Below are 17698 nucleotides of genomic sequence, written 5' to 3'. Positions count from 1 at the left end.
CAAAAAGCTGGTAGTTGGAGGTGTGTCTCAAGTGGTAGAGTGCCAGCCTTGAGTGAAAAAGCCAAGCAAGAATAAGCAAGAATTAATGCACCAGTATGGGCACAAAGATAAAAAGGAAGGAAAGAAAAGGAAGGGAAGGGGAATAATGCAGAGATAAACTGATGAGAGGGATATAGGAAACCAATAGTGTGAAAAAGAGACCAGAACTTTTTATATTGCCCCAACTCAGTTCTGTTTGTACTCCTAGCATTACCCACAGGAACATACTCTGCTTTCTTCTGGATTTACCTGAATAAAGAGCATGGCTCTTTTTCTGATCATGAGGTTAATTTTTAACAAGCATTCTATGTTCTTCAATGATAAAGTCAGGGACAGAGAGAGGAGCATGTCCAATAGGGACTATTTCTCAACCCAACATGCATCATTGCATTTCTGACCAACAAAGAATGTGCCTTGATCAGAACTTTATGTCTCTCTGGTTTCAAGTGTTGTTTTGATTTAAATCTGTGACTGCAATGTGTTTGGAATCATAAGGGCTATCATAAAGGTAGACTCATTCCCCAATTTACAGATAGTGATCTTTTCTAAAAAAGCAATTTCTCTGTTCCTCTGATGACATGTCTTTTTATAATATTTGTTAAAATGGAAAAATGTTAAAAATGATTTATTTTACCTCCAACAAAATACAACTCCTATAGTTGAATTCATTAATCACAAGAAATGATTAAATTAATAGAGTAGCGCATCTTGCTACAGCAGCAGTCTTTGGCATTCTCATCAAGTTCAATTTTATTTATTTTTTGGAAAACTTTAATTAGTTTTCTTCTGACCATTGCTTTTTGTAGGCTTCTAAAGGATTGGGAAACTGTCATGTTAGATAAAATAATAAAACAATACTGACAATCAGGACTCTTCACTGATCCGTCTCCAAACTTTACTTTCTCACTCTGGAATTCTGAGTTCACCACAGAATTGGTGGCTTACAGACAGCACTAGAATGATGCCGGTATCATTTTTTTTGATGTTTTTGAATTTTATTTCCCCTAAAAGATGAGAGCTTCCTATTACAAACTTCTTTCACAATATTTTCTCCAACCCTACAATGATTTTGAAATTAAATAAAAACTGTATTTCACCTAGAAAGTGTATTTCACCTAAGAGACTAGAGTTTCCTCTTACAATCTTCTCTTATGATATTTTCTCCAGCCCCGTTATGGTTTTGAAGTCAAAGAGAAACTATAACACATGTATCTTCTCACACATAGGAAATTTCTCTACTGTTTGATCTTCACAGGCCTGCAGGGCACAATAAGCTCCTTTACGATTCGTCACCTATGAATGCTCATACATTATTCATTGAATTAAAAGGCCAGAGCAATTTCCATTGTTCCATTTATATTAAGCATACCATTTTCCATTTGGTTGTATTTTTCTCTTTACCTTGACAACTTTTGCGATCATCTTGTTCCTTTATCTGCAACCTCACTGATCCAATTACAAGTTCTTTTCAACATTATTTTAAACGGAATTTGCTCAGTTTTTACTCTAAAAATTCTCTTTCCACAAGTTATATGCTGTCTTTTGAACAAATATGATATTGTTTCTTTGAATAAAAACTGGCTTAATTTTTAAAATCTGTACCTCATATTGATCATTTTCTTGAATACAAAAGGATTTGGTATAGTATATATCAAGTGTCATGTGTTCTTTTTAAATGAAAAGGTTTTAATGTAAGTATCAAAGTATAGAGCTTAAAGAATTCATAGAATGTCTGTTCCTGCGAATATTAACTCAGTGATGACAGCTAACCAGGTATTGTAAAATGAAAAGAAAACTTAAATAATGTAAGAGTCTAAAGAATTCATAAAACTGTGTTGCAGTAAATATTAGTTAAACTCAGCTAAAATGAGAGCAAACCAAGATTTGTCACCTCCAAAATTCGGCTTGAAATGTGATGTTAAATGGATAAAAACATAAGCTAACTATAAATTTAGAGGTGTGGCCCTTGGAGGTGATTAGGGTTAGATGAGGTTAGGCCCTCCTGAGAGAATACTTGATGGCAAAGTTCCAAGGAGGCACAGGGCGTCACGGGTGAAAGGCAAGAGCCTAGCCCTAGGCCTACAAGAGCCCTAGCCAAACTGTATTGTCTCATAGGTCCACTCATAAGATAATTAGCCCATCATCCATTGGAAGGCTATGATAATGGAGCAGGCGTGACAAGTGGATCCTGACCCTTCCACAGTCTGCCTACTGGTTGTCTGGGATTTGCAGAAAGCTCCAGGACTAGATACTTGCTCAAGTGTTTCTTTGGAAAATGCTAAGTAAGTAGGCTCTGCTGATACCCCATCCTGCAAGATGCTGACAATTTCTACCCTGTCCAGCTACTGTGAAGGTTGGGTTCACTGAAATATTCTGGGTTTTCCCACTGACAATGGGGGTTCCTAAAGCATGCTTTCTGGCTGTTTCTACCCTGGTATTTCTAAATCGCTTATATTCTTTTGAATTTAAATCCTATTCCAAACCTCATAACCTACACTAAAATAATTACTCAGTATTCAAACTAATTTAATTTTCCTAATCCCCTCCTATAAATCCTGACATAGCCTTCCCTTTGGCAGGCTAACCCATAATTCAAGTACACTAGGCTTATTTTTATTCTTTTTCAGTAAAATATTACCACTTTGGAGTTAATTATGTTTTCCAGTGCTACTGTGGTAGCTTCTAAAAACAAATTAGGGTAAAGGCAAAGCAGTTGATCACAGGAGAATCTAGAATCTGGAATTCCAATAGGAAAATTAATGAGAATATGTATCTTTAAACACAATAGTTGGCTAAATCTCTTGTAGTCTATTTGAGTATGTTTGAAAAATGATTTTCCCATAGTGAAAATAATAATGTATAGTTTACCTGCACATTTGATTGTGGTCATCAAAATATATTATTCTATCTGTTTTCCTTTTTGTGCTTTTTATTAGCTTACATTAGTTATACAGGATAAGATTGCATTGTTACATTTCCATTTACAATGTATTCTAATCATTCTCACTGCCTTCATCATTATCCTGTCCTTCTTCTCCCCTTCCAATAACAATTACAACAAGTTTCATTGTTCAGTTTTCATAGTTACAAATAAAGTATTGCAATAATATTCATGTTGTTTCATTCTCCTCATTAACCTGTCACTCTTCATAATAACCAATGTGAAATTAGTAATGTGCTTGTACATATATTTAACTAGATAATGGTCTTTTGGTATGTATTTTAGACATTTGGTGTTAGTAACCTACTTTTCAAGCTCATTTTGACCTGCGTCCTCACTTTTTTTGCAGCAAAAGTCTTTTGGGGGAGAGGGAAGATGATGGGTCCCAAGTGGTAGTGAAAACAGCCACAAGATTGACTGAAAGGGACATTAGAAGTGCAAAATTTTCCCTGAAAGAACCAGTTGTGTTTGGAAGAATGTACTATAAATACAGGTTTTACAAATCTGGAGAAGATTGATGATTACCTGGAAAAACAAACAGTTGAATTGATGGATGATATAGGAAACTTAACATAAAATATTGGAGCATTTTACCTATAATTACAATAAGGACTGTGCCAAAGTGGTTTTCAGTGTAATCTTTTAAAAGTCGATCATTGTGGGTTTATTTGAGAAATTACATATCTTGTAAGGAAAAAATACAGAAACCCTACAATATGATTGACACAGCAGAGGAGTATTGATCAAACCAAATAAGGATATGCAAAAAGTCAAATTACCAGCCAAATTCATTTATCACAGTAGATGAAAAATATAAATAAAATATTATTCAGTAGTACTCAACAGGTTTGCATTAATATCTAGGGTTATTTCCAGGGATCAACCAATAATGATTATCAAAGGCTTTCATGAATTGAAGGCTGAACCTCTCGAAGTGAAATAGGAAGAGAGGTAAAGTTCCTAAGCATGGTAGGAATTAAGTACCAAGACCCATTTCAACTATTACATATGAGCACTGAAGAATCTTTGAAAGACTGAAAATTTTTTAAAAAGATTCTTGTTATTTCCATATCATTGTTCAGCAACTACTATATGACTATATTGATACAGAAAATGAATAGTCTTGTTTCGCTTACAGATGATGTGCATTTAATAAATTTCCTCCTCTGCTGTCCACACCCTCATTCACCCCCCCTGCAATGGCAGGCTTGCTTTGCCTTTCTATGTCCCTCCAAAACTTTCTCACAACCATGCTCATATCTCCAGAGTAATCAGCTAAATTTCCATAGCGTTCGCCATTCCTTTGGGTCAATCATCTCCTTGCTGATTCATGGATGGACGATACTTCATATTGGAAGGAATCATTAAGAAATTCAGCCATTGGCCATTTCCAGAGTAACTCACCCAACCGCTCTTGCACATATTGGTGCTTACTGAGGCTTTTTTGTTGGTTGGTTGGTTGGTACTTGTTTGGAACCCAATGCTTCCGGCTGGCTAGGCCAGTTCTATACTGTTTGAGCCACAACGTAACCCCCATTTTGCTTTAGATGGAGGTCTGTGTTTTTCCCCCTTCTCAGGGTTGGCCCTGAACTGTGATCCTCTCTATATCCATTTTTAAAAAATAGGATCAATACTTAGCTTTTTAAAAGATTGTTCTACATTGTACTACAAAACCACATTGATGAGACAAAGGACAAGGGGAACCAATGCAACAGATAATATGTTGGAAATGATCTGTACAACTTGGGGGGTGGAGGAGAAGGGAAAGTAGGATAAAATTGAGGGAGGGGGTAACAAGGTTGACAAGAAATGTACTCATTTGCTAGGAAATGGAAAGACTTGGAAAAAATTATATTAAGTGAAGTAAGCCAGGCCCAAAGAAACATAGGTCCCATGGTTTCCCTTATTTACAATAACTAGTATATGTCTGAGTCAAGCAGAAAAGGTCAGATAAGTTGATGTTAGGGGAATGAACCCAAGATAAATATTCAATTATTTTTTTTTTCCTTTCATGCAATTGTTTCTAACATATTTATAAGATGATTTCTTTGTTGCTTTATATGTCCCTCCCCCACGGTATAACCCATGCTTTCACTGTATATGATGTTGGTATAATTTGTGGAGGGGAAAGGAAAAAAAACAAATATTTAACTAGGGATACAGGTGGACCCATTGCAACAATGAGATGTACAAGTCGTTATGTCGAAAAACGAACTTTACAACTTTGGTGGGGGTGGGGGGAGGATCAGGTGGGGGAAGGGGAAGAGTATGGGAAGGGATGGGAAGGGGAAACAAGGAGGAGGCAACAATGCTTGATAAGAAATGTACTTATTATCTTGCCCATGTAATTGTAACTCCTCTGGACGGTATTCTCACAATAAAAAAAATGTACTCATTACTTTACTTATATCACTGAAACCCCTCTGTGCATCACCTTGGCAATTAAAAAAGATTTAGAAAAACCACATTGGCACAATCCTTTTAGTAATTATAGACAAAACTCTAGATATTGTTAAGTATTGTACATCATCCCTCAATTTGACTATTCATGACTTTTCTAAGAAATCACCAATCTCCTCCAGATTTCTAAGACCTGAGTTTATTTCCAATAAACATGGGGAATCCTCTTAGGTGTCTGTATTAAAACTAACCCAATACTCACCTTATGTTCTTTAACTACAAGTTAATCTAATATTGCATATTTTAATTCCAGTTACAGCCTTCTTTCAAAATGAGAATTCTTGCCCATAAGACAAATAGAAGAAAACGAACATATTATCTTTATGTGTATATTTTCTATTGCTGGTATTTGTAATAGTACATAGAATTTTTATGAGAAATTAAAGGTTAAATGTACACATAGTGATATCAACTATATATTCATTAATTAATAACAGTAACATTTTAAGTTATTTATGCATGCAAGCCCACATAAATTTCTTGGTATTGAATTCCCATTTCTCAACTTGTCATTGTACTCAAGGAGATGGATGATATTCTGTTTTACTTGGTTCAATTATGGCAGTAATATATGTCATTTTATAGCATGTAGAACACAATATAGCCTTCACATGGTTTTACAAAAGGATTTCATTTGAATGTGTTCCTTTATGTACACAGGGCATCTTGATCCATCACCCCACCCAAGAGAAATTTAGTAAAAACAAGTTGTAATGCTTACAATAGTTACACTTTAAAAATAGTTCTCCAAGCATCTATGTATCTATAGAAGTTCAATAAATTGAATTCTTTTTTAAATATTACCAAATTGTAGCCAGGTACCAGTGGCTCACCTGTGTAATCCTATCTACTCAGGAGGCTGAGATCTGAGGATCGCAGTTCAAAGCCAGCCCAGGCAGTAAAGTTCTCATGGGATTCTTATCTATGATTAACCACTCAAAAAACAAGAAGTGGTGCTGTGGCTCAAGGAGTAGAGCACTAGCCTTGAGCACAAAGAAGCTCAGAATAGAACCTTGGTCCTGAGTTCAAGCCCCACAACTCACAAAAAAATTAACAAATGGTAAATAATAAAGAAATAATACCACTCATGAAATTCAAAATCTGACATTTTTCCTAACTCTCTAAGATAACTTTGCTCTAGGCAGTATGTTCCAAATGTATCTTTTAAAATAAAATGTCATTTTTTATTTATGGAGTCCTCTGTACATGTAATTATGGCTGAAATTCATGCACTGCCTAATATATGAACTAATTAGGGATGTGGATTTTGATGTATCTTTGTTCCTCTAGGTGGCTTTTACTGTACTTTTTGATTTGGAGGCACTGCTGAAGATATGGTGTCTGGGATTCACTGGATATATTAGCTCATCTCTTCACAAATTTGAGCTGCTCCTGGTCATTGGAACTACTCTTCATGTGTATCCAGATCTTTATCATTCTCAGTTCACATACTTCCAGGTAATAAAAATACTACCTATTGATCTTTGTTTCTTTCCAGGGTAAATAGAAGTCCATATTATTTTAACAATAATATGTACTCATATACTACAGATATATGTCATTGGCAGAAGCCCAGTGATGTATTTAATATCAGAAACAATGCATTTATAAATCAAAATAACTATTTTTAAAAAATTTATTTTGAGCATAAGAGGCTCACAGCTATAATTCCAGCTACTTAGGAGGTTAAGAGCTGAGAATCACAGTTTGAAGCCGCAAGACAAACAAATCTGGTAGACTCTTATCTCTAATTACTAGCAAAAAGCCAGAATTTGGGCTGGGAAGGTGGCTAAGTGGTAGAGTTCTTGCCTTGTATGCATGAGGCCCTGGGTTCGATTACTCAGTACCACATAAGCAGAAAAAGCCGGAAGTGGTGCTGTGGTTCAAGTGGCAGAGTGCTAGCCTTGAGCTGAAGAGCTGAGGGACAGTGTCCAGGCCCAGAGTTCAGACCTCACAACCAAAAAAAAAAAAAGCCAGAATTTGAGATATGTCTTAAGTAGTAGAACATCAGACTTGAGTGAAAAAGCCAAGCAATAGCCTAAGGCTCTGAGTTAAAGCCCAGCCCGACACCTAAAAACAGACAAAACATTTCTGAAAATTGATAATAAGACACTGTTCCTCCAAAATTAGTTGTATGTAATAATATATGGACATAATATATCTGTACTTGACTAGCAAATTTTACATAATGGAAAGTTGTTGGCACAAAGTTTAAAGAAGTATATATGAAATAAATTCCAAGTAAATATCCTGGCTTTGTCAATATCCTGGCTTAACAATGGTTTATAATAGGAATAATAAGAATTTATATATGTAAAATCCACCTTTACATGATTTGCTTAGCCACACATTATTTATAAATGTCTATTTCTTTTATTTGTAATGATTAAATATAAAGGTATTATAATTTGTTATTATGTAATTTGGTATTATAATTGCATCTCTAATATTTGATGGGATATATTGAATCTCATTTCTTAACAATTATTCAATGACTATAATTATTAGTTATAGTCATTGTAATTGTTAAGTGGAAGCAATATGCTTTTTGCTCTATTAAATTCTAAGTAAAAAGATAAAGTACGCAAGTATGGTATCCTAGTATAAACATATGAAATAGAAGCATTTTTCTATCTCATATTTTGTCATTTTTATGTTATCTCTAATCTGTCACAATGTGAGTTTTTCTATATATATTTTCAAATGCATAATATGGTTAAATGCACATTAAAAATGTTCGTTAGTGTTTTTATCTTGAGCATCAATGTTTTTGGCTTGAGAAGCACCTGGGAGATTAGTAAAATACACCTCTGGGTGTGTCTCAGGCATTTCCAGTGACATCTTACTAAAGGAAGAAGAATCAAATATAGTGCGGGCAGTACCATCCCATAGGCTGAAGGGAGAGGACAGAATCTAAGAGGAAAAGGAAAAAGCCAGCTCTTCTCTCCCCTGCTCTGTTCTCTCTCACTGCATCTATCTCTCTGTGTGTCTCTCTCTCTTCTCCTCTCTCTCATTTCCTCTCTCCTTGCGCTTCTCTCCTCTACTTCCTGGCAGCCATGAGGTAAACTGCTCTACTCTGCCATATCCTCCTCACCTAATGGACTAACACTTGTGAAACCGAGAGCCAAAATCAATCCTCCTTCCTTTAAGTTATCTTTGATATTTTGTCACAGCATGGAAAAACTAACACATCAAATATGCATGTCACTACCTGCTCTTAAATGCTTCTATCTAGACTTAAAAAATGTTGTTAGTATAAATCTGTTAAATTAGAAAAATTAAGAAAAATATTATTGCCAGTGTTACCAAAGATACAGTATAAAATATATTCAGGATTTAAAAATTGCTATAGTACCTATCATATTTAACTATAAAATTATGCTAGTGATGAATTTCTACATCCCATAAGCCTGAGCCTAGTTCACAAGATGAGTCCAGTTGCCAAGAGAAAGTACCAAGGCTGGAAAGTGGGTTCAGTGCCCAAGAGCCAATTGCTAAGGAAATTTTCCAGGAATTTCTGTTATTTTCAAGGAAGTAGGAGAAAAAATGGACATTGGGATAGGAATCTGAGCCAGAAATCAAAATTCCTTGATAAAAGATTGATTTTTCTCCCATGTCTCTATGAATGTGAAATACCTAGAGAGGTCAATTTTATGAAACATTAACTATAACTTACACTGAATTAAAGGTTTTCTTAGATTTTCACGCATTAGAGAACTAGCACATATTACAGTTCATAACCTATTTTGAATTATTATAACGTGACATGTTAAAACACTTCATTAATTACAATTTGTCTTCCTTCCTGTGGGACTTATCCTGTGGTGTGTTCTGAGCTAGATGAATATTTCAGGTACGGTTCATGTGGAAAGATATGGTATTTATGAGGTAAAATGATGTTTTATGAAGAAAATGATGTTTTAGTATGGATTCCATTAAAACTGTGAACAAATGATTAAAGCGATATTTTTTTAATCTCTCTTCATAGGTACTTCGAGTGGTTCGACTTATTAAGATTTCACCTGCATTGGAAGACTTTGTATACAAGATATTTGGCCCTGGAAAGAAGCTTGGGAGTTTGGTTGTTTTCACTGCCAGCCTCCTGATTGTCATGTCAGCCATTAGCTTACAGATGTTCTGCTTTGTTGAAGAACTGGACAGATTTACGACTTTTCCAAGGGTAAGAATTAAAATCTCAGTTAAAGTCATTATCTTCTATTCATAGTAATGATTTTCATAAAAGTGATTTCACTTCGCCATGGTTCAAAAGCCTTGTTGCATTTCTAATAACTTGAGATAATTATTTTTTAATGTTTAGAATGGTCTCTTCAGCGGAGTGTAGGTGTCAGAGTATGTTTTCAATATGGTCATAGTATATATCCATTCTAAAATTCCAGGAAATAATATAGTCAGATGCCAAAATGTTAAATAAGTAAAAGTGGGAACTATTGTTCGTCACACCTATAAATTGCAATATAACAGGATTTTAAAGCAAAATGGTCATTTTTGCATTTGTGAGAGGAATTTTTTTCTAAACTCAGATACTTTATTTCAGGCATAATCTAAAAGGAAAATTTGGATTTGTCAATATAAGAAAATGTCTGGTCTTCAAATTTGAAATGTTTTTAAAAGGTCATCTTATTTATCCTCTGCATTCTCATTAGAATTCACTTGGACTAAAAAGGAAGTTAAAATCAATCACGTCATAAACAGAACTCATGTGGAAGATTGAGCCCCTCACCAGACGGATTCTGAAATTCAACTCCTTATAAACTTAGACACTTAGAAGTATAATGACTAAGACAATGAATGTATCTATTTTCACCACAAATTAAAATAGTCAGGCCTATTTCTGGAAAGAATCATCTTGGAGTAAAAAACAGGATAAAATATAGTTTTGGAAGTTAAACTTTGAGGTCAAATGGTGGGTATTTTTACTGCACTCCTAAATCTTTCTCTTTTAATTCTGTGCTAAATTGTGTTTTCCATACCAGTGTTACTGTAATTCTTGCTTTCACAATGCAAATTTTTCATTCACACATCTCTATCGCTGGGTGCTTCTCAGAAGTTTAGGTGATCTCAAGGTGAAAAGTGTCACTACGTTCCCAGACCTCAAGAAATTCTACATTGAAGGGGTGACCAGTGAATTAATATGAGGCCCTCCTGGTTTTGATGAAAGCAGGCACAAGGTGCCCAGAAAAGGCCTGCAGCCAGGAGGAATAAGGCCAGGAAGGTTTGTTGGATTATTATCATCATAGGTGTAGCTCAGTGAAACCTGGAAGTGTCCCATATCTTGGGCAGCATGTACAAAAAGTCCACAGTTATTATAAAGGAGCAAGAACAGTCAGTCCATGGTTGACAGGAGGACCCTGGGCAGAGGGACTTCGGCTGGAAGAAACTGCAATCACCTTTAGCTGTAATGGGAAAGTGAGGAAAGAGTGAAGTGATGTACCCTAAGGAGGACAGCAGCAAGGATTCGTGTGGAGGGGCAAGAAGGCCATACCCAGAGCATCAGCCTGGGGCCAGGGTTGACCTTCCTCAGGTGTTATGTTGCCAGTTATTGAGGTAATGAAATCATGAGGACAAGAAACCAGTGGAAGTCACACTCAAGCTTTTGTTCAGTCACCGCACTGGGCCAGCTGCCAAAGTAGACAGAGTCCCCATGTTTCCCGTGAAACAGCATGAAGCAAAGGGCTGGTGGATCCCTGCAGTGGTCAAGGGTAGAGTCGTTCCATTCCATGCTGGGAAGTCCTCAACAAAACCTTTTTGCCCTTGTATGTCTAGGGGTAGTGGTGGTGGTGGTGGTGGTGGTGGTGGTGGTGGTGGTGGTGGTGGTGGTGGTGGTGGTGGTGGTGGTAGAGGTGGAGGTGAAAGAGTGAAGGGAATGGCATAAGTGGTACTGAGCCAAGCAGAACAGAAGGCTTCAGTTGGATCCCAGCAAGAAGGCTTCTTAATGGAGGTACGTGGCCTAGGACCATGGCAGGCCAGGTGGGATGGAGCCTCAGTGTCTTACCTCAGATCACTCCATAAAACTAAGGAGGAGCCTGCAGGCTGGCCACCATATTGATGGCAGCCACTCAAAGCCTCTCATTGCCTGTGGGCCATATTGAAGGATCACACAAAGGATTTTGGCCTGGAAGCAGGCTCTTCCTTCCAGGATTGGAGGTATGACAACCAAGGATAAAAGCCAGGATATAAATCCCACCTCCTTCTGGTGAAGCCTGTCCCCTCACTGCCAAATCAAAAGAACAGATGACCACTGTAAACTGAGGTCCTCATTCTCACGGCCAACATTCCTTCCCGTCTAGTTCAGCACATGCTGTGGGAAGGTCTTCAAAATCACAAGGAGGATTTGTGTGGCAAGATACAACTTTCAGACAAAAGATAAAGACAATAGGTAGATCTTAGGCTAGATCAGATTCTTCCAGACTTTTTAGAAATGTTTGGATTTTGAAAATAAAGGCTGTGGGCTTCTGTGAAAACTTGTATTCCTGAGTCTGTACTTCCTTCCACACAAGTCTAATTTCACCTCCCCCTCCCGCCACTCTTCAGCTAGATGACACTGGACAAACTACTCTAATTTATTTTCTTTAACCAAAATATTGCTAAACATGGTGTTTTGCTCCTGTGTTACGTGTATTGAATAGCACACAAAAACAACACAACTGGGTTTAGAAAGCATTGTGTAAAGGTGCATTATATACCCTATGTAGTGGATCTGAAGTTGCTGCAGCCTGTAAGAAAGGAAAGGCACTTTCCAGATTCGTCCGTGACTTAGCCCCAATTAGATTTACTCTAATTTGCACCATAATAGTAATCAAGTCCCATTACACGTTCAGATCTCCAGTGACTCAGCTGTGCCTTTCTGCCTGATGACTCCATCATCTTAATGAAGGCAGGCCCCTAATTAGCTGACAGTACGGACCTGGTGCGTGTGCGATGTGACAAGAAGGGCTGGATTTCTCCTTCCCATGTGCATCCTTGAACGTGAACGCTCTGGAAAATAATCAGATTTTGCAAGTCATGTTCAAAATATTCTAGTTACAAAGTGGAGTCATGACTATTCCTAATCAAAGAAAACTCCACCCCTGGATAGCTCTTGACTGTTGCACAGATATCGGGAAGAAAGTTCACATTGGCACCCCTGGGGAATCTCAGTCCCTTCCCTCCTTCTCTCATCCTATCCAGTGATTCAGTGCCAGCAAAGCTCAGCTGTTTATAGCATTGGCCAAAGCATAGCACGGATTTTCTGTAAGGGCAGTCACATGATATACTCTACAGTAAATTAACAAGTGGGAAAATCCGCACTTGTTTGCATTACCTTGACTTACTTCGTCGTACTTGGGATTGAAGTCAAGGTCTAGTACTTGCCAGCCCTAGGCAGAGGCTTTTCCACTAGACCCACATCCATAGCCCTTTGTTCTTTTTAAGTTTGTTTTCCACATAGGGTCTTGAACTTTTGCCTGAGCCTGTCACAGACTCGCCATTCTCTATGGCAGCGTTGAGTTAACAAGGTCCTTTTTAACCCCTTACCAAGATGTTGTAATTTATAAGTACAGACATAGGTTGATCCGATAGAAAGGGATGAGTACCGGGAAATCAGCCATAAAAACAGATCCTACAATGGGCAAATCCTAACCTTGGATGAGATTTCTCTCTCAGTTCTTTCTCCAAAGCTGGTATAAGCCATTGACAAATGGAGTCAAAATAGACATATGGTAGGAAGATACCTGGTATTCTATTACTCTCACCCGATGGTCCTGGCGTCTAGCTCCTTCCCAATATTCCCAGTTGGGGCTTACAGAATGGCCAGAAAGGAAGTGAGCAAGTAGGGGATGAGCTACAGATACCCACTCCCTGTGCCTGTAGTACTACCCACTTCCTATCACATGCTATGGGCACAGGCACCCAGGTACCTTGAAATAGAAAGCCCTGTGTGTCCCTTACACCATTCAAACTGTGGAATCCATAGAAAGAGACACAGCCAGAGGAACATCTGCAGAAAGATGAACTTGATATTTCACAATAGAAAAGAACAAGAGAATGTTACATTAGTAAGATCTAATAAAACAGTGTTTCCTCCCAAATAAATAATATTCTATTTTAGTTTGGACAAAACAGATGTTCTACTGAATAGAAATAACAAGTGGGATTAAATGCTGGTATAAGGCAATATCCAACAGCTCCTGTTTCATTGGGATGAATAAATTGTACCAGGAGGACAATTTAGATGAACTCTTCATATTGAAGCTTCCAGTCATAAAACAGATTGACATAAGCATGAATAATCATAATCTTTCTTTAACAAAGAAAAACTGCATGTTTTCCTGTAGTTGCCTGATAAAAAGTGATAAGCAATATTTCAGTAAGGTTTTACAATGTTTCTTTTTTTGTATAAGCTTATTACAACAAAGAAACTGCTCAGAAGTTACTAAGATCCATGCAATAAATGTTTAACCAGCTCTCTCACTCTGTGTGTGTGTGTATATACATATGTATATATATATATATATACATATGTATATACACACACACATATATATATACACATATATTTTTCTAATCCTTAACAAATTAATAATAAACAAGCCTCATTTGTTTGATAATTGTGCAACTGAACATTGTTTTTAATTATAAGTAATATATTGCTCTCCATAACAAAGGTACATGGATTTCAATATTATTGATTTGATAAAAGTTCCATTAATTTGCATTTCTACATACTAATGACTCGTTCTGTTAAATTTTCACTTATAAACTAATGTCCAGAACTATTATGCACTATAAAGCAATAAATGCTATGAAACACTTAATTAAAGTTTAATTTCCCTATTTTTTCAACCATCGAAATGATGATTTAATGATTAGTTGTATTAAGAATTACTGGGGAAATAGAAGGAACATCTTGCTCTTTATTTTTTTTTATCATTTTCCAGATATACAGTATGACCACTTTTTCAATAAATTCAAAGTCCATTACATTAATATTAATTACTTAATTAGTATTTCTGAACACTTTGTTCTGTTTCATGATTTTTCCTTCATATATTTTAATGTAAAATATGTCAGATATGTAAAAATATATAAAGATTCATAAAAGGGGGACTGGAGTGTAACTCAGTGGTGGAGAATTTGCTTAGAATGCACAATGACCTGGGTTTTATCCCCTGCACCACACAAAATAAATCCATTTACAGAGAACTTTCCATGGAAAATATGACAGTAGATCTGACCTCTCTGGTCATTCTTCTCTCTTTCTCTCCCATAGAGAATCACTTTTCTCATGTTTATGTTCTTAGTACATTAATTTTTTCTGTTTTTCTTTTTTATGTTCATTTTTTATTATTAATAAGTTTTTATTGTGAAAGTACCTTACAGAGGGGTTACAATTACATGAGCAAGGTAATGAGTACATTTCTTATCAAGCATTGTTGCCTCCTCCTTTGTTTCCTCTTACCATCCTTACATTTCATTGTTGCAATGGGTCCACCTTAGTATATATATAAACATTGACTGAAAGCCTTTTAGCTTTTGTGCATAATAGATTTGCTTTCTATGCTATTACACTGTACTGTTTCTTCTGCTAATTGTATTGCTCACGTTATGATTGTGAGATTTCCCTACATAAATGCATGTAACTATATTTTTTATTGTCACGACTTCGTAAAATGCAACCAGAGATTTTTATTATATATGGTGCAGAATTCATCTAAACACTACACAAGTTGTGTTTTCTTTCTCCTGGTTGGCAGGTAAATTCTAATTTCATCCCAGTGAGCAAATGCTTTCAGTGAGCATATCCTCCTCTTAGGTTAGAATGCAAATACCTTATTCAATGGTAGATATTTTTAGAATGAACCCAACTAAGATAAGCTACAGAATAGATGTACTCAATTTGAAGGTAATACCAGATATGCCCTGGATGATATTAAAAGACTCGAGGAACTTAATCTGCCTAACTACAGTGCTCCTAAATATTATCTCATTTTAATAAAAGGCAAAGACTGCTTCCAAGAAAGGCGACCTACAAAGCTGTAGGAGTAAACATGACTTCAGCAGGTAAAGATGTGGGTACTGAAATGGCATTTCTTGGGGAAATTCTACAGAAAGCAAGTGGGAGACAGGGAGAACCACAGCATGGAGAGATAGATCGGAAAGGCCTGTGGTGGTGGCAGGAAGCATCCCACAAAGAGTCTTCAGTGGAATTATAACCAGAGAAGCAATCAAACATTTTTACTCTTGTTTGCTTATTTCTTTTCCTGGAGATAAAATAGGAAGGTCATCTTATTTCTCAGAGGGGGTGTTTTTTTACTGAACAAAAATTCATTTTTACTGAGCAAAGAAAAACATTTATAACCAGTTGAAAAATTCCAGCCATCTTCTGAGATCATTTTTTATTTATTTTTCTGAGAGGCTATTACTATGTCAAACCTTCCACAGACTCATAAAGTGAGAGCCCTTCTGAAGCCTTAGTCCAGACTGTTTTCCATGCCTGGGCATGATTCTGCAAGAGAAATGAGCAATTTGGTTCCAGTTTTGGTGATGCTATGATGCAATTTAATGTAACTGTTTCCTTCCTCCCCACCAAAAATATGTGCTTAAAATTCGTGTTTCCTATTATAATTTTAGGGTGTTATTGTCATTTTGTTGTTGTTGTTATTCATTGTTATTGTAGTTTTGTTCTTGTTGGATTTATTGTTTGTGTCAATAACCACTGTCAGTAGCACAGTGGTAATATGATATTCTTTGAATCCATTTTTAGCAAACAGTATGAAGGAAGGTAGGAAAGAAGAAGAGGGGCGGGGAGGGTCACAGGCAGCAGGCAAGAAGGAAGAGAGGAAGGACCGGAGGGGGGGGAGGGAGGGAGGGAGGGAGGAAGGGAGGGAGGGATTTTAAAGCACTATTTGGTGTGTGTTACTAAACTATTATTATATCAGAAGTAAAATAGAAACTATCATCTGCAATCTTATAGCCCAAATTGCCAATGAAATGCACCATTTACATTATGAAAATGTAATATGACTGACATTATCAAAATCACTAATTAAGAAATAGAGCTTAAATACTCCAAGAAACTTGACAGTCTATCCTATGAAGAAAATTAATTCAGAAGCCCTTTATTTGCATAAATCTCTAGGTCTCGTTTTCACAGCTGTTTGTTGTGTCAGCTTGATGGTTACATTTCAAGATTATTTTAACATAATTGCTGGAGAATATACCTTTCTACTAAAAATATCATACTCTGTAAGAAAGATTGTTAGGATGGGGACAATCTGAGCTTATTAGCTTTAGCTTAATATATTTCTTTAAAGTGTTTCTGACAAAGGAATTCTAACCGTTAAGTCTTCAATTACTAAAATATTTTAAAATATATTTGTAATTTCAGATTCCTAAAAAGTGAAAAGGTTATGACATTTGTGAAAAATAAATGTTAATGAGCAGGGCTTAATTTTAGCCAAGAATAAAAAGGCTGGATATAACTGCTTTTGATAAATCAAAACCTGGAAATTCCCATATGTGTGCGGTACTGTGCTAGACACACGTGCTAATTTTTTTAAACACTGCTTAGCATAGATGAGTGCCTTGTTTGTTTCTGCCATTTGGATAGTAATGAGAGACTGGCAATTTGAGGTCTTAAAATATCTTTTACCCCCCGACTTCCAAATGGACAGCGGGAGGTTTTGTCACTACTCTAGCACTTCCATTTGCAATGTGTAAAATGGAATTAACCATTGGAGCCTGCCCTTCTCCCTTGTGCTGGAGGAACTCTAACACCTACCTAACACTATTAAAAATTATATGAAAAATAATGGACAGTTAGGCTTTGGTTGCTGCGAAGCACCAAGCCAATGCTATTCCTTCACCAGTCTCTTTTCTTATCAGTTCGTCTTTTCTAAAAAGCAATCCAAGTTTTTCCATTTCCTAACAAATGGGGCAATGCCATTCTTTCTGATGGAGGCATAGAATTCCATTGTGTATATATACCACATTTTCTTGATCCATTCATCTACTGAGGGGCATCTGGGTTGGTTCCATATCTTAGCTATGGTAAATAATGCTGCAATAAACATAGTTGTGCTGGTAGCTTTAGTGTGGTCTTGTTTGTAAACATTTGGGTAAATGCCCAAAAGTGGGATTGCTGGGTCATAGGGGAGCTCTATGTGAAGTCTTTTGAGGAACCTCCATACTGCTTTCCAAAGTGGTTGAACAAGTTTACATTCCCACCAACAATGAAGTAAGGTTCCCTTCTGTCCACAT

General features: G+C 36.5%; 1 protein-coding gene across 1 annotated transcript in view; it reads left to right on the top strand.

Moving 5' to 3' along the window:
• Nalcn (sodium leak channel, non-selective) overlaps positions 1 to 17698 on the top strand; it is a 213227-nt gene that overhangs the window by 85946 nt on the left and 109583 nt on the right. The window contains exons 11-12 of the mRNA XM_042697164.1: positions 6731 to 6898; positions 9429 to 9620. Coding sequence (XP_042553098.1) covers positions 6731 to 6898; positions 9429 to 9620 — 360 coding nt within the window. The remainder of the gene's footprint in view (positions 1 to 6730; positions 6899 to 9428; positions 9621 to 17698) is intronic.

Source organism: Dipodomys spectabilis, unplaced genomic scaffold, assembly GCF_019054845.1.
Source record: "Dipodomys spectabilis isolate Male_0828 unplaced genomic scaffold, ASM1905484v1 ptg000215l, whole genome shotgun sequence".
NCBI classification, from domain to species: Eukaryota; Metazoa; Chordata; class Mammalia; order Rodentia; family Heteromyidae; genus Dipodomys; species Dipodomys spectabilis.
The sequence above is the reverse complement of the archived record's forward strand: the minus strand, read 5'-3'. Positions and strand labels throughout refer to the sequence as shown.